Source organism: Salvelinus sp. IW2-2015, linkage group LG6.1, assembly GCF_002910315.2.
Source record: "Salvelinus sp. IW2-2015 linkage group LG6.1, ASM291031v2, whole genome shotgun sequence".
NCBI classification, from domain to species: domain Eukaryota; kingdom Metazoa; phylum Chordata; class Actinopteri; order Salmoniformes; family Salmonidae; genus Salvelinus; species Salvelinus sp. IW2-2015.
Window position 1 is genome coordinate 8,655,843 of NC_036845.1, and position 26,278 is coordinate 8,682,120.

The 26,278-nt window shown below is 43.9% G+C and overlaps 1 protein-coding gene across 2 annotated transcripts in view; it reads left to right on the top strand.

Moving 5' to 3' along the window:
- The window catches only part of LOC111964980 (ubiquitin carboxyl-terminal hydrolase MINDY-3-like), a 48,026-nt gene that overhangs the window by 14,880 nt on the left and 6,868 nt on the right, over window positions 1-26,278 (top strand). For both annotated transcript variants that reach the window (XM_023988886.2, XM_023988887.2), the window contains exons 11-12: window positions 16,298-16,370; window positions 23,663-23,738. In XM_023988886.2, the coding sequence (XP_023844654.1) occupies window positions 16,298-16,370; window positions 23,663-23,738 (149 nt within the window). The remainder of the gene's footprint in view (window positions 1-16,297; window positions 16,371-23,662; window positions 23,739-26,278) is intronic.

The window sequence follows — 26,278 nt, forward strand, 5'->3', positions numbered from 1 at the left end:
GGCTAGGAACGGTGGGTTAACTGCTTGTTCAGGGGCAGAAAGACAGATTTTCACCGTGTCAGCTCGGGGGATCCAATCTTGCAACCTTACAGTTAACTAGTCCAACACAATAACGACCTGCCTCTCTCTCGTTGCACTCCACAAGGAGACTGCCTGTTATGCGAATGCAGTAAGCCAAGGTAAGTTGCTAGCTAGCATTAAACTTATCTTATAAAAACAATCAATCAAAACACTAGTTAACTACACATGGTTGATGATATTACTAGATATTATCTAGCGTGTCCTGCGTTGCATATAATCTGACTGAGCATACAAGCATACAAGTATCTGACTGAGCGGTGGTAGGCAGAAGCAGGCGCGTAAACATTCATTCAAACAGCACTTTCGTCCGTTTTGCCGGCAGCTCTTCGTTGTGCGTCAAGCATTGCGCTGTTTATGACTTCAAGCTATCAACTCCCGAGATGAGGCTGGTGTAACCGAAGTGAAATGGCTAGCTAGTTAGCGCGCGCTAATAGTGTTTCAAACGTCACTCGCTCTGAGCCTTCTAGTAGTTGTTCCCTTGCTCTGCATGGGTAACGCTGCTTCGATGGTGGCTGTTGTCGTTGTGTTGCTGGTTCGAGCCCGGGGGAGCGAGGAGAGGGATGGAAGCTATACTGTTACACTTGCAATACTAAAGTGCCTATAAGAACATCCAATAGTCAAAGGTTAATGAAATACAAAATGGTATAGAGGGAAATAGTCCTATAATTCCTATAATAACTACAACCTAAAACGTCTTACCTGGGAATATTGAAGACTCATGTTCAAAGGAACCACCAGCTTTCATATGTTCTCATGTTCTGAGCAAGGAACTGAAACGTTAGCTTTCTTACATGGCACATATTGCATTTTTACTTTCTTCTCCAACACTTTGTTTTTGCATTATTTAAACCAAATTGAACATGTTTCATAATTTTCTTGAGGCTGAATTGATTTTATTGATGTATTATATTAAGTTAAAATAAGTGTTCATTCAGTATTGTTGTAATTGTCATTATTACAAATAAAAAAATAAAAATAAATCGTCCGATTAATCGGTATCGGCTTTTTTGGTCCTCCAATAATCGGTATCGGCGTTGCAAAATCATACTCGGTCGACCTCTAGCCCAGAGTAACTGCCTGCTACTAAGGCCCAGTTGCTAATATATGCATATTATTAGTAGATTTGGATAGAAAACACTATGAAGTTTCTAAAACTGTTTGAATGATGTCTGTGAGTATAACAGAACTCATTTGGCAGGCAAAAACCTGAGAAAAAAATCCAACCAGGAAGTGGGAAATCTGAGGTTTGAAGTTTTTCAACTCATCGCCTATCGAATATACAGTGGGATATTGGTCATATTGCACTTCCTAAGGCTTCCACTAGATGTCAACAGACTTTAGAACCTTGTTTGATGCTTCTACTGTGAAGGAGGGGGAATGAGGGCTCTGAGTCAGGGATCTTGCAGAGTGCCATGAGCTGACCACACACGTTCACGTGATAGTTAGACCTGCGTTCCATCGAATTTCTACAGACAAAGGAATTCTCCGGTTGGAACATTATTGAAGATTTATGTTAAAAACATCCTAAAGATTGATTCTATACTTCGTTTGACATGTTTCTACGAACTGTAATATGACTTTTCGTCTGAACTTTCGCATGGACTTGCCCGCGCGTCGTGAGTTTGGATTGTGTACTGAACGCGCAAACAAAAAGGAGGTATTTGGACATAAATKATGGACTTTATGGAACAAATCAAACATTTATTGTGGAACTGGGATTCCTGGGAGTGCATTCTGATGAAGATCATCAAAGGTAAGTGAGTATTTATAATGCTATTCTGACATCTGTTGACTCTACAACATGGCGGATATCTTTATGGCTTGTTTGGGCTCTGAGCGCTGTACTCAGATTATAGCATGGTGTGCTTTTTCCGTAAAGTTCTTTTGAAATCTGACACAGCGGTTGCATTAAGGAGAGGTTTATCYAAAGTTCCATGTATAACACTTGTATCTTTTATCAATGTTTATTATGAGTATTTCTGTAAATTGATGTGGCTCTCTGCAAAATCACCGGATGTTTTGGAGGCAAAACATTACTGAACATAACACACCAAWKTAAACTAAGATTTTTGGATATAAATATGAACTTTATCGAACAAAACATACATGTATTGTGTAACATGAAGTCCTATGAGTGTCATCTGATGAGGATCATCAAAGGTTAGTGATTCATTTTATCTCTTTCTGCTTTTTGTGACTCCTCTCTTTGGCTGGAAAATGGCTGTGTTTTTCTGTGAATAGGTGCTGACCTAACATAATGATATGTTGTGCTTTCGTCGTAAAGCCTTTTTGAAATCGGACACTGTGGTGGGAATAACAACAAGTTTATCTTTAAAATGGTGTAAAATACTTATGTCTGAGTCATTTTAATTTTGAGATTTCTGTTTTGAATTTGGCGCCCTGCACTTTCACTGGCTGTTGTCATATCGATCCCGTTAACGGGATCCCAGCCATAAGAAATGTTTAAACAAAGTTGAAAAGGGGATGTTAGCTAACTTCACTAAGTAGGGCTACGTTGGTTGGATAAAAAAGTACATTAGGTCTACTTACCACTATGTTTAGCCAACTGTACAAAGTTTCTACTGGTAGCTTGCAGAGTAGAAAATGTCAGCTAACAGTACATTGGCAAATGCTTCCTTCTGCTGCTTGACAGGTAGAGCCCACAAAGGATGGGACAATTATCTTAAACTTAAAATACTCAGGTATAGTCAGGTATAGTTCACTTTTATTATCACTCAAATATCAAATTAATGGTGGCCAATATTGAGAGATCGAGACTACCCTCATGTATGACATAATCATGTTTACTGACCATGAAAAGCATGCAGTTACTTGCTATATAACTGATAAAAGAGCTGAGCTAAATGTGAGCAATTATTTTTTAAATCCAAAATGTGGAGTTCTGACTGTTCTTCAAGAGGTGATTGTTACAGCCAAATAATTAACATTTTATTTAACAATCCCTTGAAAACAACATAGTTGTCAATGGTTTAAGTGGAGTTGGCTCTCCTTGCCCTCTAGCAGGCAAATCGAACGTTCTGCAACGTATTGTTACGTTTTATTGATAACGACCTATAACAATGGTGGTGGCACTGTCCCCCCCCCCCTACTGCACATTCTATCTTGAAGTAAAATTACTTTAACAATTTGGAACACTATTTTAGTAAACAATTCTTCCAAGAATAAACTGAAAGATCCTTCTACATACAGGCACTGGATTCTGTTGGCTGTGGATCGTGTGTGTAACTGTATACTGCTATACCTGCGTATCAAAGCCAGCAATCAGTTTAAGGCCGGAGGGAATTGATTCTCTCTGGTACAGGATATGGCATCAGAGGAAAACAGAATGCTACAGCTAGCGTTTATCTCATAACACCACACCCAATGGATTTTCGAGGAAATGGATAATACAATTATTGTATAAAGTGATCGTTAACTCCAAAAGCAGAAGTTTGTCAGCAGTTTCCAGGCCTTTTTAAAGGGGTCTTATTGAGATGAGTCCAAGTCCCATATCTGTGAAGATGTTGTGTATTGTGCTTCTACTCCGCTTATGGAAACATCTTGATTGTTGGAAACTATCATTTTAGATTAGAGCAGTTGTTCCATGTCCCCTGGGGAAAAGCAGGGTACTGGGTAGTGTCTGCCTGCTAGGGGACTGGAACACATGTCGAGGCAAACTAGATGACCCAGATTCATGGTCCTCATGATTTCACTGTGATGACTTCCAATAACCACCATGGCTCCCAAGGCACTGGTGACAGCACACACACACACACATTCCTGAGAGAGGGGGAACCTGATCCTGATTAGCATTAATGGTCATAGATGTGTGTGCCCTCAGGTGGTTGTTTTCCTTTTGGGAATGTGATCCCAGAGTTCCCATCTGGATCCGTTTGTCCCGCTGGAGACCGTGGACACTCTGTGGACCCCTCATTTATGATTGTTCACTTGGCTGGGGAGAGAGGAGACTCATGGTGTGGTCGAAGTAACACGTTTGAGTATATGAATTTACATTCAATATGCAAGATGTGAGGGCAAGTTACTTAGATGCAAGAGCATAGTACAAAATTAATAGCATGGCATTTACATCTACAGTATGTCAAAACCAGTGGCTAAAAACCCCTAATGGCTAAGAAACAAATGGCACAAAAGGCCAATTTATTCTTCTGTCTCAAGGCTACAGTATATAGTCTTTCTGAATTACGTATACATGCATCATTACAGACATTGGGTGATATGAATCTCATTCAACTTTCAATTGAACAGGGAGGTATCTGCTGATTTTTGGTACAGAGAGTGATATTGAGGAGCTAGAGCTATTTCAAGTTTGGATTGTCACATGTTGAGGCCTCTGAGAATTCTGTGTGATCTGGGTCACAGGGTTATATAAAAACACTTGTACCGTGACCGGGAGTCCCGTATGGCTCATCGCGTTCTAGCGACTCCTTGATCCCTTTACACTTGTGTGTGTATAAGGTAGTAGTTGTGGAATTGTTAGGTTAGATTACTTGTTGGTTATTACTGCATTGTCGGAACTAGAAGCACAAGCATTTCGCTACACTCGCATTAACATCTGCTAACCATGTGTATGTGACTAATAAAATTTGATTTGATTTGATGTGGGCCGGGTGCCTGCAAGCTGACTTCAGTCGTCAGTTGAACGGTGTTTCCTCCGACACATTTGTGCGGCTGGCTTCCGGGTTAAGCAAGCAGGTGTTAAGACGCAGCGTGACTTGTTTCAGAGGACGCATGATTCGAGCTTCGCCTCCCCCGAGCCCGTTGGGGAGTTGCAGCGATGAGACAAGATCGTAACTACCAATTTGAATATCATGAAAAAGGAGGTAAAATTTTAAACCAAAAATATATTTTTTACCCCTTGTACTTCAAACCATTTTAACTTTTGTGTAAGCAATCAAGCAGGTTATGCATATTATTATGGTAAGCAAAGATATGTAGGATATGGCATCCGGTTTGGGTTCTCCTCCATCCTCAACACACACTGAGTTCATGCAGCTGACACTACGCTGATTAGGGAGAGGAGCTGTCTGCCCCGTCAGACACACGGTCTCCCTTTTTCCACATACACACGCGCGTGCATATCGTGTCATTACAGTTGTAACTAGTTAATGTCAGTGTGACGATGACGACGACAGCGTTCAGTGTGTTAGTGTTGAGAGAGCTCTGGAGCTGACCTCAAACCATGCATCTTGTGATGCCTGTTCTATGATTCCCCTGTGTCCCTATCTAGTGTGTGTGATGTCCCGTCATTGTTAGTGTGGCTTTTAGACCATTAGTGTGTGACTGCCTCATAGCATTAGTGTTTTTATCTGATCTAATGGGACAAAAGCTCCCCCTTTCCACCACCCTCCCTCTTTTTACCTTTCTCACCCCCCCATCCACCTCTCTTCATCCCATTACAGGCTCTCTAGAATGGCCTGTAATGGGATCTGAGGCCTTCTGTCACCACAGAGAAGGAGGGAGAGGAGAGGGGGATGAGACTACAGAGGGAGGAGAAGGAAGCAAGGCAGGGGAGGAGAGATTGTGGAGAGAATATTTTGTGTATTTGAAAACTTTGAGACAACATCCATACCTCTCCAAAGTGTGCACAGTTGCTAAGTAATTTCAATGCACATTGACTCGAAGTCTTTTTTTGTGTGTTTTTTATTTATTTTAAGCTCTCATTGCTGTGCCGTTGAAGAACTAGAGCAAGCACACTTGTAGTTGTTTTGACCCAGTTACTGATTGTAATTGTCCATTATAAATCGCGATCTGGGTCAGGTGAACATAATTTGAAAACTTCGATTGCCAACATGACAAGCTAAATTATAAAATAAGGTATTTGTGTTAGGCTTTCACAAGGCAATTCAGAGAAGCAGATTGTAATTTTGGTTCTCAGAATTGAGTCATGTGTGCATTCAGATGCATGGTGCACAGCAAATTCTCTTCACAACAAACAGGCTCAATCTGTTGAGGACAACCCAGGGTATAATGCCAAGTCATCTTGTACAAACATAGTGATCATAAATAAACCTTGACACTATGATATGCGTTTTATGCAGTGTTGGAAAAAGTACCCAATTGTCATACTTTAGTAAAAGTAAAGCTGCCTCAATAGAATAGGACTCAAGTAAAAGTGAGTCACCCAGTAAAATACTTAATGAGTAAAAGTCTGAAAGTATTTGGTTTTAAATATACTTAACTGTCAAAAGTAACTGTAATTGCCAAAAGATACTTAACCCTTGTGTTGTCTTAAGGGTCAAAAATCAAAAACAGCAGAGAACCCCCTAAATTATGTTTGTTTTCCTTTTCCTAGAGTGACACTAACATTAGAAAAAGTGAAACAACATCACCTCTGTTCATATTTCCATGAAAGCTGTACACCACCAGGGTACAAAGATTATATTACGGTCATTTCTGACCCGGCAGCTATAAGGTAATTTACAAACCACAAAGATGCACACAATGATAAATTGAGATTAAGTGTTTTACTGATTGAACTCAGCCAGCAGCTCCTGAAGAGGAAGATCACCATGGTTGGCACAGTTAAAAGAACACGTCTGAGCACCCCCCTGCACTCCTCGCAACAAGGGGGAGAGAGGCCTTCTCATAAAAGTTTGCCTTCACCACCACTCTAGTTTCTTACCTCCCAAAGAGGAACAAGAATGTGGTCCTCCTGAGCACACTGCACAAAATGGCTTAGATCAGCGATCATGAGGACAGGAAGCCAGCCATCATCTTGGACTACAACCACAACAAAGGAGGCGTGAACAACCTGGACAAGGTGATAGTACTTACAGCTGCAGGAGGATGACTGCCCACTGGCCCCTGGTCATCTACCATAACATCATTGATGTGCCCTCATACAATGCCTTCGTAATATGGAACAAGATCAACCCTACCTGGATGCCTGATAAGCGGAACAAGAGGGTGTTCTGGAGCAGCTGGGAAAGGCACTTGTAACCCCACACATTCAAAGAAGGGAGCGCCTCCCCCGCACAGCAGCCTCTGCAGCGCTTGTGAAAGCTGTTCAGGGGGCTGAATCTTGACCTGATCTACCTGAGGCTGGGGCAGGCAAGAGGAGGAGATGCCAATTCTGCCCCCCAAAGAAGGACTGTAAAACAAATACTATGTGCTGCACATGTGTGAGATACATCTGCAAAGTCCATGTACACACACTTGTATACTGTCCTACATGTGCTAATTTAGAGTTGATTGATTTTATGTTCTTCACATTTTTTGTTTTGTATTTTATTTTGTATTTATTGTTTATACACCTTGTGGATGTGGGCAATGGTTAAAAAAATGGGAGAAGGCTAGTATTTTGTAGTTGAATTCCTCATTGTACACTATAAGAATATATCACTATGTTGCCAAAAAAGTTCAAGACTGTTAGTGTTTCGCTTCAATAAAATGCATTCAAAACGACATTCTGCACATTTCTGCTGCTTTCTCTTGCTCAATTTTTTTTTTACACCTATGCAGTACCTTTACTAAAAATAAACCTACTTTAGTAAAGAAAACAATTATGACAGGTGTGTTGTAATAAAAATGAGTGGTGTTCACTGATTTTAAATGCAGTCTTTCTGTATTGTGAAGAGGGAAAACTCAGATATTCACAAAGTTTGAATGACAGGTTGTTTCTTCATGCAAAATAGATTTGGGGTTTAAAATTCAATTAAGCTGCTTTATTTTAGGGGTTTAGTGAAGGCGGGTCATTTTTTTTACCCTTAGGACAAGGGGAGTATATAGAATGTTTAAGACTACACAAGGGTCAAGTATCAAACGTAAAAGTATGAATCTTTTCAAATTCCTTATTAAGCAAACCAGAATGCACCATTGTCTTGTTTTTCTTTAATTTACGGATAGCCAGGGGCACACTCCAGCACTTAGACATAATTTACAAATTAAGCTTTTGTGTTTAGTGTGTCCACCAGATCAGAGACCGTAGGGATGACCAGGGATGTTCTCTTGAGTGTGTGAATTGGACCATTTTCCGGTTCTGCAAAAAAAAATGTAGAAGTTGACCAATGTGAAGCGGAGACTCTTAGCTCTGTCATGTATAGCATGTTACTGTACAGCCACTGCGTTCGAATTCTACTCTACAGTTAATCAGTCAAATCAAATTGTATTTGTCACATGCGCTGAATACAACAGTGAAATGCTTACTTACAAGCCCTTAACCAACAATGCAGTTAAGAATAAACAAATTAAGTATTTACTCAAATTAAAGGAAGTCATTTAAAAAAAAAAATAAGATTGAAAAAAAAAAAGAACAGTAGCGAGGCTATATTCAGGGGGTACCGGTACAGAGTCGATATGCAGGGGCACAGGTTAGTCCAGGTAATATGTAGGTAGAGGTAAAGTGACTGGATAATAAACAGAGTAGCAGCAGTGTAAAAATGGGGGKKGGGGGGGGGGGGGGGGGGCAATGCAAATAGTCCAGGAGTCTTATGGCTTGAGGGTAGAAACTGTTAAGGAGCCTTTTGGACCTAGACTTGGCCCTCCTGTACCTCTTGCCGTGCGGTAGCAGAGAAGACAGTCTGACTAGGGTGGCTGGAGTTTTTGGGGCCTTCCTGACACTGCCTGGTATAGAGGTCCTGGATGTCAGGAAGCTTTGCCTCAGTGATGTACTGGGCTGTACGCACTACCCTCTGTAGTGCCTTGTGGTCGGAGGCCGAGCTGTTGCCATGCCAGGCAGTGATGCAACCAGTCGGGGATGCTCTCGATGGTGCAGCTGTAGAACTTTTTGAGGATCTGAGGACCCATGCCAAATCGTTTCAGTCTCCTGAGGGGGAATAGGCTTTGTCGTGCCCTCTTCACGGCTGTCTTGGTGTGCTTGGACCATGTTAGTTTTGTTGGTGATGTGGACACCAAGAATCTTGAAGCGCTCAACCTGCTCCACTGCAGCCCTGTCATTAACCCTATCATGTCATGTCACATCAGTCATAATGACATATTTTAATCCTGAAAGGATGTGAGGGAGTGTGGAAGGAAAGATGTACTTAAAAAGGGCTTCTGACTGCCCTAGGGGACCATGTCCTCTTTGTCTTCTTTCTCTGTAGTGTTTCCTCTTTTCTCTCTTCCTTTCCATCTGAGAGTGATGCCATTCACAAGCCTCTATCCTCTTATCCTTAAGCCCCTCTCGGGAGCTGTGTATGACTGTGTGTTTACGCACTCTGATGGTTTAACCGGTGTGTGTGTGTGTGTGTGTAGAAGCACCGTTATGGGTCAGTGATTTAACGTGAGATAGAGCAGCTCTTCTGGCCCTCAGTGTCTCTCAAGAGACTGGCCTCTTACTGACACACACACACACACACACACACACACACTCTGTCTTTCCCCAAAGAGCATGTGTCTGATGTATAATACAGACACAAGTACACGTCTTCCTAAACGTCTCAGTGAGTGAGAGAGCGGATGGGGTCATTAGGTCTGAGGCAGGTCTCCCTTTCAGAGCCTCTTAGAAAAAGAAAAGAGCTATGGTATCTTACCTGTGAGTGCGCATACACACACAAAGCTAGATCCAAGTGAAAGAAGTGTACAGTAACCGTCATTAATATTCTCTGACGCATCTGACCTGTTCTATTCTAGCAGGGACAAAGGCTGTGTGTGATAGGGCCTGGCCCCTTGTCTGTGACTGGTCTCAGTCTCTATAGCTGTTCTGTATAGCCCTGTTCTCTGTAATCTTGTTCTGTTGTTCAGACACACACACACATACACACACACACACCTAGACAGAGACTCCAGATAGCTTGTTGTCCCTGACAGACCATTAATCACCTGTCTTTCTCTGGCACACACACCTCTCAGTCTCTCTTAGCCAGGACAAAGGTCTGAGTGTAATTGAGTCTTCTGCTTCAAGAGGCTCTCCACCTAACAAAGCGAAACACTAAACCAACACCACACACTGTAGACTAGGAGTTCCTGTTAGCGTGACAGAGGAAGAGAATGGTCAGGGATGGAGAGGCAGATGAAAGTATGTGTCAGGACAGAACAGAGGTACAAAGAGGGAGGGGTAGAGAAAGGAGGAAGGGGAAGCTGAAGAGCGGGATTGACGAGAGGGGCAAGGCTACACCCATCTACAACTACTTACATCTCAGGAGAGAGCGAGGGGTTAAGGGGAGGCTGGATGGAGGGAAGGTGAGGGATAGAAAGAGGGTTAGAAAATGCCCAAACTAAAGTAGGAGGGAAGGGGAGAGAACCAGATGGATAGAGATGAGCTGGACTAGTGTGTTTCTATTTTAAGAGGTTTTCTGTTGCTGTTCAGGAGCTGGATCTGATTTAATAAGAATCTGCTCCAGTAGACAACCCAGACTTGAGGGTTTGTGGAACAGAATTAGGTTCTGAGCTAGTTTGGAATGCATTCCTCTTGATTTTCATAGCGCACACATCTTGGTACCATTGGGGGGGGGGGGGGGTGCACGTGCGTACTCATTTAGAGAATGCAGTCCTCTGGTCCAGTGCAAGCAAACAAGAGGCTGGAAGGGGACGGTGCTAATACACACACCCCTTCCCTGTGGAGTGTGTGACATGACATGTAATCTAAACTCAGCAGCATCTCCAGGCCTCTAATAAAACACACATCAAAGACATACTAGCAGGCCTGGCATTTAACACACCCACACACTACACACATAGGTAACTGGGTAAATGAGGAATACAAAATATGTTGAAAGTGGGTGTTCATTAAGTTAATTAAGCAATTCATATCCCATCATGCTTAGGGTGGTGTTAAAAAATGCACAGTTGCCCATTTATTTTGGCTATCATGGCTAGAAGAGATCTGTGACTTTTTGAAAGAGGGGTCTCAAAGGAGCATAGGGGGTTTAAAGTTTCTGTGTGTGTGTCACCAGATCTCAACCCAATTGAACACTTATAGGAGATTCTAGAGCGGTGCCTGAAACAGCGTTTTCCATCAACAAAACCCCAAATTATGGAATATCTCATGGAAGAATGGTGTCGGATCCCTCCAATAAAGTTAGACACTTGTAGAATCTATGCAAAGGTGCATTAACTTCTGGTGGCCCCACACCCTATTAAGACTTTATGTTGGTGTTTTCTTTATTTTGGTAGTTACCTGTACATAGACACGTTTTGTTAGTGTGTCGCTTTATTGTATCTGAGCTCATCGTGTGTGCAGACTACAGGTAATGATATGTTGCCTTGTCTGTAAATGACAGTATGTTTACTGTCTCTTAAGGAGACTCAAGACCTGGTTATGACTGAGACATGGAGGTGATAGAACGTCCCGACCCTGCCCGCTTGTGTGGAAAACAACCTGTGGTGATTACCCCATTGGCTCACAGCAGAAACTTGACATTTTTCAAGCACTATTTTTTTGGTCTGTTTTAGTCGTTTACAAAACTACATTTTAAGAAATGTACAACATATCTAAAGTTTACTTTTCAACATTGCCTGCTCCCTAGCATTCTCCCTACTTATAAAAAGGTAATATTGTAGTGCTTCCCTCGCCCCTTTTCATGATGATGCAAGCAGCCACGTGAGTGAGTGCTAGATAACTTTAACATTAAGCTAGCTAAGACCAACAACACAGACTATACAGCTGCAAGTAGTGAGTGGAGTTACAAAACAGACTATACTAAACAAGTTAAATGTCTTACCTGTGATGAAATGTCTTCCACACACATAGCTATGTGTAGACTAATTGGACAACACGTCCCACATTTCCCACTCTCCCACACCGGATAGCCTGAAGACACAGGGCTCTTCTCGCAAGATCTATTTCCCTACATGGAAGCATTGCGAACCATAGGTTGTGAGTTTTGACCTGGCTACATGTACTTTGAACAACACAGCAGCTTTTCGGCATGTTTTGTTATTTCTGTAGAACAAAAAAACTACGACGAAGTTGCAGCTTACAATGGGGGTGAATGAAAAATGTTTTTTCTGCAATTTGTGGTTGAGGGGCATTCCATATTATTACGTGAATATTTCCTGTTGTGTGTGTGTGTGTGTGTCTCTCTCCTGCATCTCTCATATAGGTTCCAGCGCTGTGTTATTACCTACAGTTATAAGTCTTAACCCTCACTGCTAGAGGAGAGTACATGAGTTAACCCCGTCTCTATAGCTGGGTTTTTATAAATACTGTACGGTGCCATCGAAGTATTCAGACCCCTTGATAAAAAAAAAAAAAAAAAACAATTTTAGAATAAGGCTGTAACGTAACAAAATGTGGAAAAAATCCTCTGCATTCTAAACAATACCCCATAATGACAAAGCAAAAAGGTTTTTTTAGGAACAGAAATATCTATTCAGTCACTTTGCTATGTCGTGACTATCATTAATGTGTTTGACTGTTAATCTATAAAATAATTACATATCACGTTCAATTATTACGCGATTAATCATAACAATTAAGTAGTAATCTGGGGCACCACGGGAAAGTTAATGAGTTACTATCTCCCGACTAAACTCTAAAGATATAAATATCTCTTACATCAGTCAGTCAATTCATTAATTATTATTTTCCTTATCAGTCTCATTCTGACTGTCGCAAAATTCTTGGATATCTGCACGAACCCTAGCATAAATGAATCAGTGGTATGCAAGTTGGCTTAATTATTTATTTTCTAACTAAATAATCATACAGAAATACATACACACACACACGGTATAGTTATTGTTTACTAACACAATGCAATGAAAGGTCCCTGGTGGACTAAACCCATATGAATGCTTGTTACACAAAATGTCGGATTCAAAATAGAGGGAAAGGGAAAAACAAAGGAATTCCACGATTGTACATACAGCTCATGGAAATGCAAATACTTTGCACATGAACGGCCGCTCATTCGAAAGAATTGAAATGTACATATTTACATGTGTATGTCTTTGCTGTCTCTCTGTTGAAAATACTTGATCCATCTACGAGGAGTAATTCGACAGTCTCTGGTTGTGTAAGTCTTCTGGTTCGCCACCAGAGGTCACCATGTCCTTTGTAGCTAGCTTCTCTGTCTCGGAGTGTCTGTTAGACTGAATCTTCCAGAGAAAGTGTTCGTTAAAATGGATCTTTCAAAGTACCACCCGGTGGTTCTCGGTCGAGTTTACTAGACCAAAGTACTTAAACAGCTGCAGACTGAATGTTCCTGTGTAGTCTTCTTCTTCTTGTTCTTCTTCGAGAGAGATTTTCAAACCATTTCGTACCTTTCAGCTCACGCTGTCGGTCACGCTGGTCTAATGTAGAGCTAGAACCATTTTACACACTTGTAGCAACCCGGAAATGTACTGGTCTCTAGAGATTTAAATTCCTACCATTTCAACGTGCAGCCACGCTCCATGTTTTTCTGGTCTAATACGTAAATTCTTCAGCGAGTCCTATTAAGCACTCACCTTGGAGGGCGTTGTCAGTCACGTTGCCACAAGGTCTGTGATCACGTGGGCGTGGTTACTGACTGGGTAAAACTTTACATGAAAAACAATTCTCTAATTTAGAAGGCTAAACTCACATTTCATCTTCTCACAAATAGTTTAATATTTAATCATATAAGTTCCACAACATTTAGATGTATACGTCCCAGTTATCAGATTTACATTTCTAGAGTTATCGTTATTTGGTTAAACCGTCTTTAATGACATCACAAAATTGTAATGAATTCAACAGGATTGTTCTTTAAATACCCATGGACCATTCCAAGTGTTTGAATTACAGAAATATTGTTTCATTATCCAATCTTGAATGTCACAGTACTACAAAATCTCTGTTGTAACAAAGGGATTTTTAACTTTCATTTCTGCAGAGTGGGAGAGAGTTCCTGCAGGTATTTACGACTGTCATAAAACGTCAAACTTCACCCCTCTCCCCCTCTGTGGGAGAGCGAGGGCGCAGGTCTTCACAGGAGAGTCATGACAGCTGTGAGACTCGAAATTGAGCTCAGGTGCATCCTGTTTCCATTGATCATCCTTGATGTTTCTACAACTTGATTGGAGTCCATCTGTAGTAAATACAATTTATTGGACATGATTTGGAAAGGCGCACACCTGTCTATATAAGGTCCCACAGTTGACAGTGCATATCAGAGCAAAAATCAAGCCATGAGGTCAAAGGAATTGTTCGTAGAGCTTCGAGACAGGATTGTGTCAAGGCACAGATCTGGGTATGGGTACCAAAAAATGTCTACAGCATTGAATGTCCAAGAACACATTGGCCTCCATCATTCTTAAATGGAAGAAGTTTGGAACCACCAAAACTCTTCCTAAATCTGTCCGCCCTGCCAAACTGAGCTACCGGGGAGAAGGGCCTTGGTCAGGGAGGTGACCAAGAACCTGATGGTCACTCTGACAGAGCTCTAGAGTTCCTCTGTGGAGATGGGAGAACCTTCCAGAAGGACAACCATTTCTGCAGCACTCCACCAATCAGGCATTTATGGTAGAATGGCCAGACGGAAGCCTCTCCTCAGTAAAAGGCACAGACAGCCGGCTTGGAGTTTGCCAAAAGGCACCTTAAGGACTCTCAGACCATGAGAAGCAAGGTTCTCTGGTCTGATGAAACCAAGATTGAACTCTTTGGCCTGAATACCAACCATCATATCTGGAGCAAACCTGGCACCATCCCTACGGTGAAGCATGGTGGTGGCAGCATCATGCTGTGGGGATGTTTTTTCAGCGTCAGAGACTGGGAGACTAGTCAGGATTTGAAGGAAAGATGAACGGAGCAAAGTACAGAGAGATCCTTGATAAAAACCTGCTCAGGACCTCAGACTGGGGTGAAGGTTTACCTTCCAACAGGACTACGACCCTAAGCACACAGCCAAGAAATCGCAGGAGTGGCTTCGGGACAAGTCTCAATGTTCTTGAGGGGCACAGCCAGAGCCCAGACTTGAACCTGATCTAACATTTCTGGAGAGACCTGAAAATAGCTGTGCAGCAACACTCCCCATCTAACCTGACAGAGCTTGAGAGGATCTGCAGAGAAGAATAGGAGAAACTCCCCAAATACAGATGTGCCAAGCTTGTAGTGTCATACCCAAGAAGACTTGATGCTGTGATCACAGCCAAATGTGCTTCAACAAGTACTGAGTACTTTCCAAATGCGCTGTATGTCACACATACACACTCCCTTCAGCAGCGTCCTCCTCAGTAAATTATGCTCATGTAAGGGCAGTTAACCCCCTGACCATTCATTAACCCTTAACACACACGTCTGACTCCATGTCTATCTATCTGGAGGAAGAATGTACCGTTTGATTTATAGAGATACTTAAACTAACAAATCTACCCATTCTGTACCCCCAGCTGCTCTGACAGTGAGAAATGTGTGTGTGCACTCCTCTCTACCAGCTGGGAGTCTTCTCTTGATGTCTCTTTCTCCCCAACTCTTCCCCTGATCTCCCTCTGTCATCTCTCTTCCTCTGTTCGTCTCTCTCTCTCTGTGACCCCTGAGGACGGTAATATGTCTCAGTGATACCCTATAACCTACTGTTTCAACTGAACTCCTACTTTAATTAAGGCTAGCTGAGGGAGAGGTGCTCAGTTTATTTGCTCTTTTCTGAGTGTGTTTATATTCGGGCTGAGTGTGTTTGTGTAAAACGCCACTGTAGTAAACATACTCCAGTTCAGTGGATGCGGCAAGTGTCATTAATACTATGCTACCCACTGTGCGTGTTTGAGTTTTGCAGTTCGGTTCCCAGCCTGTCAAAACTGTCATATTTCACTATGAAACTTGGGTAAGGGAGTACAGAGTTGGGAGGGTGAGAGGGTTGATGAATCCAAAGATTGGGACTAACCCCACCCCCCCCCCCCTCCCTCATCTCAACAAACACACACACTGTCCTATCTCTGTGAAATCTGTCTCTCCTTATTTCTCCTCCGAGTCCCCCTGGCAACGTCACTCTGAGCCAGCAAACAAACAACTATAACTCTCTGTGTGAGCGCCTGATTGGCTGATATGTGTTTTGAGTGAAAACAAAACGTCTGGTTTTATCTGCAGATCAGCTAATAACCCAACAGAGCCTGATGATGATGATAGTCCGTACATTCACATGCTAGCTTACACGCGTGCGCACTCCTTAGAGCCGGTGTTGTAATCTTTTAATTCTTGACCTATTATGTGATCTCTGTGTGCCTCGGTCTACACAGCATCTCTCTCACTCTCTCTCTTAGGCTTCCAATTCTCCAGAAAATCCCGTCTAATTTCTGTGTTTAGACTATAATATAATGTTGAGATCTGACATATGTCCCTTTCTTTTGTCTTTTGTAGGAGATGTGTCTGGTGGCTCCTGAGTCTCCGTCTGAACAGGCCAGGAGAGTCTTCCAAACCTTCGACCCAGAAGGTAATACTGTTCAAAGATAGTCTGATAGTCTCTAGGGTTGGGCAGTATCCAGATTTTCATACTGTTTCTGTACCATACTGGGGTATACAGTATTACCGGAAGTGCACACAATGGGTGCTATTAAAATAGCAACGCACAACAATTTAGGCAACGAGGATCTTGATCCAGGAGGGGATTGAATGTCTCTGCTGTAACCAAGAAGCTTGATCTTGACACTTAGCCACTTAGCTAGCAAGTTAGCAAACCAAATGCATAGTTGGAGCCCTGAGCTGGATATAATTTATTTGCCACATCTTAGGTTTCTTATAGTTATACTTATAGTTATAAGCAGTGGCGTAGCATGCAAACCCTGCAGACCCTGGTTTATCGGTATTGAATATCATACCATCTGTATTTTGAAATACCCCAACATACGTATAAACGGTATATCGCCTAATAGTGTGTGTCTCTCTCTCTCACACACACACACACACACACACACACCAATATCCTGGACATGTTATCTTTTCTCCTCTCCTTCCTGGTAGAGCATGTGCCTGTATAACCTCCCACTCCTATCTTCTCATCCTCTCTTCTCCTCATCCTCTGAGCGGGGGTCCTCTCATCTCTGCTGTTGTTTTGGGGTTAGTGTGTGTGTGTCAGCACGCCCGCCCGCCCCAATCCCCCCACAGCTGAGTCAACCTGCTCCCATCCTCTTCGTCTTTTAGGGGTGACCGGGAACAAAGAAAGGGGCAAGGATAGGGCATCCAGCTTGGTCTCACGTTAGAATTAGACGTTCATCCATATTTCTCATGGATCGAATTTAGAAGTTGTTCAAAAAGTCAAATTTTGAAGTGTTTTTAAAGTTCAGGCATTAACTCCGAAGCAATTTTCTATCGTTAGATTTGAACTTGCAACCCAAGGCAGATGCTTACACCTATCCGCCATCCCCGTCCACAACGCCCTAACAAAACCGAAACCTACTTGAAGGTAACAGCGCTCACTGTTGCCTCTAGTGGCCGGTTTCCAACGTCCTGAGACATGGATGGACGTCGAATACTGACTTGTATCACGGGTGACCTGGCTGGAGAAGGGAGGGATGTAGGAGAGTTCTACTGAGTCTCTGAGTATTTACTGAGTCGAGAGGATGTCAGATTCTGTGGCCCGCTGCTTTATAATCACTACCCTCTGCTTTTGGCCGTGGAAAGAAGGTGAGAGACTGAACGAACGATGAGGGGAGAGGGACAAACAATATTACCAAAAGTATGTGGACACATGGTTGTCAAACATCTCATTCAAAAATCATGGGCATTAATAAAGTTGGTCTCCTCTTTGCTGCTATAACAGCCTCCACTCTTCTGGGAAGGCGTTCCACAAGATGTTGGAACATTTCTGCAGGGACTTGCTTCCATTCAGCCACGAGCATTAGTGAGGACGGGCACTGATGTTGTGCGATTTAGGCTTGGCTTGCAGTCGGCGTTACAATTCATCCCAGAGGTGTTCGATGGGGTTGAGGTCAGGGCTCTTGCAATCAAACTTATTTCATCTGTCACAAAGTGCTATACAGAAACCCAGCCTAAAACCCCAAACAGCAAGAAATGCAAATGTAGAAGCACGGTGGCCAGGAAAAACTCCCTAGAAAGGCAGGAACCTAGGAAGAAACATAGAGAGGAACCAGGCTCTGAGGGGTGGCCCAGTCCTCTTCTGGCTGTGCCGGGTTGAGATTATAACAGTACATGGCCAAGATGTTCAAACGTTCATAGATGACCAGCAGGGTCTAATAATCATCATCACAGTGGTTGTAGAAGGTCAGCACCTCAGGAATGAATGTCAGTTGGCTTTTTTCATAGCAGAGCATTCAGAGGTTGAGACAGCAGGTGTGGTAGAGTGTGAAGGAGTCGAAAACAGCAGGTCCGGGACAAGGTAGCACGTCCAGTGAACAGGTCAGGGTTCCATAGCCGCAGGCAGAACAGTTGAAACTGGGGAGCAGCAGCACGACCAGGTGGACTGGGGACAGCAAGGAGTCATCAAGCCAGGTAGTCCTGAGGCAAGGTCCCAGGGCTCAGGTCCTCCAGGAGGGGAGGGAGAATTAGAGGGAGCGTACTTAAATTCACACAGTACACTGGATAAGACAGGAGAAATACTCCAGATATAACAGACTGACCATAGCCCCCCGACAAACTATTGCAGCATAAATACTGGAGGCTGAGACGGAAGGGGTCGGAAGACACCAACAATACCCCCGGACAGGGCCAACCAGGCAGGATATAACCCCACCCACTTTGCCAAAGCACAGCCCCCACACCACTAGAGGGGTATCTTCAAGGCCAGTCAAGTTCTCGACAAACCATTTCTGTATGGACCTCACTTTGTGCACGGATATGTTGTCATGCTGAAACAGGAAAGGGTCATCCCCAAACTGTTGCCACAAAATTGGAATATAATTGTATGCTGTAGCGTCAAGATTTCTGTTCACTGGAACTAAGGGGCCAAGCCCGAAGCATGAAAAACAGCTCCAGACCAGTATTCCTCCTCCACCAAACTTTACATTTGGCACTATGCATTGGGTCAATAGCGATCTCCTGGCAACCGCCAAACCCAGAGTAATCTGTGAAACTGCCAGATGGTGAAGCGTAATTCATCATTCCAGAGAATGCAAGCCTAAGTCCAATGGCGGCGAGCTTTACACCACTCCAGCCAACACTTGGCATTGTGCATGGTGATCTTATGCTTGTGTGCAGCTGCTCAGCCATGGAAACCCATTTCATGAAGCTCCCCACGAACAATTAATTTGCTGACGTTGCTTCCAAAGGCAGTTTGGAACTCGGTAGTGAGTGTTGCAACCGAGGACAGGTGATTTTTACGTGCTACGGCACTCTGCAGTCCCGTTCTGGAGCTTGTGTGGCCTACCACTTTGCGGCTGAGCCGTTGTTGCTCCTAGACTTTTCCACTTCACAATAACAGCACTTACTGTTGACCGGGGTAGCTCTAGCAGTGCAGACATTTGATGAACTGACTTGTTGGAAAGGTGGCATCCTATGATGGTTACATTTTGAAAGTCAGAGCTCTTCGGTAAGGCCATTCTACTGCCAATGTTTTCTATGGAGATTGCATGGCTGTGCTCAATTTTATACACCTGTCAGCAACCGGTATGGCTGAAGTTGCCGATTCCACTAATTTAAAGGGGTGTCCACATACTTTTGTATGTATAATGTATGTATGGAGAGATGGAGTTACCCATGGTATGTGTGATTGTCACACTACACGATGAGAGCGTGATGCATGTTGCTGGAGTGTGTGTGTGTGTGTTAAGCTGAAGACTGATAAGGTCATAACACACACACACACACAACTCCCCCATGGACCAGACCTGCACAGACACGTTTGTGTGTTTGTCGCTGTCTTTGATGTCTGTCTTTAGTGAGCGCTGCGTGTGTGTGTGTTCCAGCAGGAATTGACGTGTCATATTTTCTGACGCAGTAAACAACATTCCTCCGTTTCATGTTTATAAGAACAATATGCCTCTTAACATGGCTGAGGGTGTGTGTGCGCCTGTGTGTTTTGTGTAGAATTTTCTAACAGTGAGCCTCACCAGCTGAGAGTAGTCTAGTCTGTTCTATTTGCCACACCAAATATGTAGTAAACACACTGACCCATTCAGACCAGAGAGGGAGAAATTGATAGGTCTGTCTGCGCCCGAGATGCGTTTCTGCTGTTTCGTGAGATTTTTTCATGTATGCCATATGGATGTTTATACACACACTAGAACCAGCAGAGTTGAGAGCAGTGTCAAAGCCCTATAAATCTGCCAGTGTCACATCTAGAGTCGGCCCAGTTCACTGTGTTATAGAAGAGAGGCGCCAGAAAACACACATCCCACATGCACGCAATAATTTACACACAGGTCTCCCATTCATGCAATAACACAGCTTCATTAGTGTTCCACACAGAATTTGAAACTTAGGGTAAAGCTATGACTCAGCTGTAGTCCTTCCCAATGTACAACACACATACTCAAATAAAATGTTATTAGTCACGTGCTGAATACAACAGGTGTAGACCTTAAAGTGAAATGCTTACTTACGCGCACCTAACCAACTATGCAGTTTTTTAAAATACGGATTAGAATAAGAAATAAAAGTAATAAGTAATTAAAGAGCAGCTGTAAAATAACAATAGTGAGACTATATACAGGTGGGTACCAGTACAGAGTCAATGTGCGGGAGCGCCAGTTAGTTGAGGTAATATGTACATGTAGGTAGAGTTAAAGTGACTATGCATAGATAAAAACAGAGAGTAGCAGTGGAGTGAGTAGCAGCGGTGTGAAAGAGGGGGGGGGGCAATGCAAATAGTCTGGGTAGCCATTTGATTAGATGTTCAGGAGGATTGAGGGTAGAAGCAGTTTAGAAGCCTTTTGGACCTAGACTTGGCGCTCTGGTACCGCTTGCCGTGCGGTAGCAGAGATAACACTCTGACAATTTTTAGGGCCTTCCTCTGACACCGACGGGTATAGAGGTCCTGGATGGCATGAAGCTTGGCCCCAGATGTACTGGGCCGTTAGCGCTACCCTCTGTAGTGCCTTGCGGTCGGAGGCTGAGCAGTTACCATACCAGGCACTAACTCAACCAGTCAAGATACTCTCGATGGTGCAGCTGTAGAACCTTTTGAAGATCTGAGGACCCATGCCAAGTCTTTTCAGTCTCCTGAGGGGGAATAAGTTTTGTCGTGCCCTCTTCACGACTGTCTTGGTGCGCTTGGACCATGTTAGTTTTGTTGGTGATGTGGACACCAAGGAACTTGAAGCTCTCAACCTGCTCCACTGCAGCCCCGTCGATGAGAATGGGGGCATGCTCGGTAGTCCACAATCATCTCCTTTGTCTTGATCACGTTGCGGGAGAGATTGTTGTCCTGGCACAACACGGCCAGGTCTCTGACCTCCTCCCTATAAGCTGCCTCGTCGTTGTCAGTGATCAGGCCTATGTTGTGTCATCGGCAAACTTAATGATGGTGTTGGAGTTGTGCCTGGCCGTGCAGTCATGAGTGAACAGGGAGTACAGGAGGGGACTGAGCACGCACCCCTGAGTGGCCCTTGTGTTGAGGATCAGCGTGGCAGATGTGTTGTTACCTACCCTTACCACCTGGGGGCGGCCTGTTAGGAAGTCCAGGATCCAGTTGCAGAGGGAGGTGTTTAGTCCCAGGGTCCTTAGCTTATTGATGAGCTTTGAGGGCACTATGGTGTTGAATGCTGAGCTGTAGTCAATGAATAGCATTCTCACATAGGTGTTCCTTTTGTCCAGGTGAGAAAGGGCTGTGTGGAGTGCAATAGAGATTGCATCGTCTGTGGATCTGTATGCAAATTGGAGTTGGTCTAGAGTTTCTAGGATAATGGTGTTTGTGAGCCATGACCAGCCTTTCAAAGCATTTCATGGCTACAGACGTGAGTGCTACGGGTCTGTAGTCATTTAGGCAGATTACCTTAGTGTTATTGGGCACAGGCACTGTGGTGGTCTGCTTAAACATGTTGGTATTACAGACTTAGACAGGGAAAGGTTGAAATTGTCAGTGAAGACACTTGCCAGTTGGTCAGCGCATGCTCGCAGTACACGTCCTGGTAATCCGTCTGGCCCTGCGGCCTTGTGAATGCTGACCTGTTTAAAGGTCTTACATCGCCTGCTGAGAGTGTGATCACAGTCTTCCGGAACAGCTGGTGCTCTCATGCATGTTTCTGCATTATTTGCCTCGAAGTAGTTTAGCTCGTCTGGTAGGCTTGTGTCACTGGGCAGCTCTCGGCAGTGCTTCGCTTTGTAGTCTGTAATAGTTTGCAAGCCCTGCCACATCCGACAAGCGTCAGAGCCGGTGTAGTACAATTCGATCTTAGTCCTGTATTGACGCTTCGCCTGTTTGATGGTTTGTCGGAGGGCATAGCAGGATTTCTCATAAGCTTCCAGGTTAGAGTCCCGCTCCAGCCTTTACCTCAGTGCGGATGTTGCCTGTAATTCAAGGTTTCTGGTTGGGGTATGTACGTACGGTCACTGTGGGGATGACGTCATCGATGCACTTATTGATAAAGCCAATGACTGATGTGGTGTACTCCTCAATGCCATCGGAACATATTCCAGTCTGTGCTAGCAAAACAGTCCTGTAGTTTAGCATCTGCTTCATCTGACTGCTTTAATATTTGCTTGTAAGCGAGAATCAGGAGGATAGAATTATGGTCAGATTTGCCAAATGGAGGGCGAAGGAGAGCTTTGTATGCGTCTCTGTGCGTGGAGTAAAGGTGGTTGAGTTTTATTTTATTTTTTTATTTTTTATTTTTGTCTTACCAGACATCGCTGTTCTATCCTGCCGGGACATTGTATAACCAGCCCCAACTGTATGTTGATAGTGTCGTCGTTCAGCCATGACTCCATGAAGCATAAGGTATTACAGTTTTGAATGTCCCGTAGGTAGTTTAGTCTTCCGCGTAGGTCATATATTTTATTCTCCAAAGATTGCACGTTTGCAAGCAAAATGGAAGGAAGTGAAGGTTTATTCGATCGCCTATGAATTCTCAGATGGCAGCCCGCCCTCTGGACCCTTTTTCTCCGCCGCCTCATCACGGGGATCTGGGCCTGTTCCCGAGAAAGCCCTATATCATTCGTGTCGGGCTCGTCAGACTCGTTAAAGGGAAAAAAGGATTCTGCTTGTCCGTGGTGAGTAATCACAGTCCTGATGTCCAGAAGTTATTTTCGGTCAAAAGAGATGGTAGCGGCCACATTAAGTAAAAAAATAAGTTACAAACAACACAAATAAACTAACAAAAAAACACAATGGGTTGGGGACATTTAAAACGTCAACTTTCTTCTCCAGTGCCATTGCGTGCGTGCGCGCGCGCGCGCGCACACACACACACACAATCATATGTTAGTGTTTTAAGACAGGTAGGACACACGTACATATGGACACACGTGGTAGTGTTTAAAGCTGGTCCTCTCAGGTAGAGAAGTCATAGCTGAGGAATGTAGGTCAGACAGAGGAGAGAACAAGGCTGGCTTTTGTGTGTGTGTTGCATGTGTACATATGTGTTTGTGTGTGATTAGTTTCCTCAGTTAGCTCAATGTAAACTGTGTGTGTTCAGTGTGAGGGAAAGTGAAGGCCTGTCCTGTCTCAGTGCCACTGGACCTTGCTGATAATGGCGCACCCTTCCCATCCCACCTCTTTGATCATGACTCCCAGAAAACAAACACACGGAATTGCTGTGGAATCTGAGGCCTGTCTCCTAGCTGTGTTTGGACTAAAATTATCTGATAAATATTCTCTTTCTCTCCCTCCAGATAACGGCTTTATTCCAGACTCTCTGTTGGAGGAGGTGATGAAGGCACTAGACCTCGTCTCAGAACCTGAATACTAGTAAGTGTGTGTGCTCTTGTCCAGCACCAGTTCCAGCTGCCTCAGCTAATGTTTCACTGCTGCTGGGTAAAAAGCAGAGAACACCGACAGAACCAGAGAGCGAGAACACTAAACGTCCAGAGGATGCGAGAAAGAGGGGAGGATGGAGGGGGGCATTAAACTACGAGCAGGAAGACAAAGGAAATAATTGAATGTGCTGCTTCAAACAAGGTTTAGAGTGAGGAATAGTTCAATTCAAAGGGCTTTATTGGCATGGGGAACATGTTTACATTGCCAAAGCAAGTGGAATAGATAATAAACAGAAGTGAAATTAACATTGGCAGTAGAATGGCCTTACTGATGAGCTCATTGACTTTCAACGTGGTACCATCATAGGATGCCACCTTTCCAACAAGTCAGTTTGTAAAATTTCTACCCTGTTAGAGCTGCCCTGGTCAACTAAGTGCTGTTATTGTGAAGTAGAAATGTCTAGGAGCAACAACGGATCAGCCTCGAAGTGGTAGGCCACACAAGCTCACAGAACGGGGCTGCCGATTGCTGAAGCGCACAGCGCGTAAAAATCATCTGTCCTCAGTTGCAACACTCACTGAGTTCCAAACTGTCAGCACAAGAACTGTTCGTGGGGAGCTTCATGAAATGGGTTTCCATGGCCGAGCAGCCATACACAAGCGTACGATCACCATGCGCAATGCCAAGCATCGGCTGGAGTGGTGTAAAGCTCGCTGCCATTGGACTCTGGAGCAGTGGAAATGCGTTTTCTGGAGTGTTGAATCACGCATCACCATCTTGCAGTCCGACGGACGATTCTGGGTTTGGCGGATACCAGGAGAACGCTACATGCCCCAAAGCATAGTGACAACTGTAGTTTGGTGGAGGAGGAATAATGGTCTGGGGTTGTTTTTCATGGTTTGGGCTAGGCCCCTTAGTTCCGGTGAAGGGAATCTTAATGCTACAGCATACAATGACATTCTAGATGATTCTGTGCTTCCAACTTTGTGGCAACAGTATGGAGGAAGACCCTTTCATGTTTCAGCATGACAATGCCCCCATGAACAAAGATACAGATGGTTAGTCGATCGGTGGGGAAGAACTTGATTGGCCTGCACAGAGCTCTGTCGTCAACTTCATCGAACAATTTTGGGATGAATTGGAACGCCGACTGCGAGCCAGGCCTAATCGCCCAACATCAGTGCCCGACCTCACTAATGCTCTTGTGGCTGAATGGATGTAAGTCCCCGCAGTAATGTTCCAGTAATGTTTTTTAGTGGAAAGCCTTCCCCAGAAGAGTGTAGGCTGTTATAGCAGCAAAGGGAGGACCAACTCCATATTAATGCCCATGATTTTGGAATGAGATGTTCGACCTGCAGGTGTCCACATACTTTGGGTTATGTAGTTTGTATTTACAATGGTGTTTGTGCTTCACTGGTTGCCCTTGTGACAACGGGTCACAAATATTGCTGCTGTGATGGCACACTGTGGTATTTCCCCGAATAGATGTGGGAGTTATCAAAATTGATTTGCTTTCAAATTCTTTGTGGGCCTGTGTAATCTGAAGGGAATATATGTCTCTAATATGGTCATACATTTGGCAGGAGAACCGAACCGTTATTTTAAAAGCATGAAAACCGGTTAATCTAGTCCCACAACAAAATGCCTATGCAAAGCCCTCCAGTGTCTGCCTGGAAGCTGAGAAACTTTGCCCTGCCCTCCTTTCGGCAAATCTGACCATGACTCCATTTTGTGCTCCCATCCTATAGGCAGAAACTAAAACAGGAAACGCCCATGCTCAGGTCTATCCAACACTGGTCTGACCAATCGGATTCCACACTTCAAGATTGCTTCGATCACGTGGACTGGGATATGTTCCGGGTAGCCTCAGACAATAACATTGACGTATACACTGACTCGGTGAGCAAGTTTATTAGCTAGTGCATCAGAGATCTTGTACCCACTGTGACTATTAAAACCTTCCCTAACCAGAAACCGTGGATTGATGGCAGCATTTCGCGCAAAACCTGAAAGCGCAAACCACCGCTTTTAATCATGGCAAGGCGACTGGAAACATGACCGAATACAAACAGTGTAGCTATTCCCTCTGCAAGGCAATCAAACAAGCAAAGCGTCAGTATAGAGACAAAGTAGAGTCGCAATTCAACGGCTCAAACACGAGACGTATGTGGCAGGGTCTACAGTCAATCACGGATTACAAAAAGAAAACCAGCCCCATCACGGACATTGACGTCTTGCTTTCAGACAAACTAAACAACTTCTTTGCTCGCTTTGAAGACAATACAGTGACACTGACACGGCCAGCTACCTAAGCCTGTGGGCTCTCCTTCTCCGTTGCCAACATGAGTAAAACATTTAAACGTGTTAATCCTCGCAGGGCTGCCGGCCCCTCTAGCCGTGTCCTCAGTGCATGTGCAGACCAGCTTGCTAATGTGTTTACGGACATATTCAATCAATCCCTATCCCAGTCTGCTGTCCCCACATGCTTCAAGATGGCCACTATTGTTCCTGTACCCAAGAAGGCAAAGGTA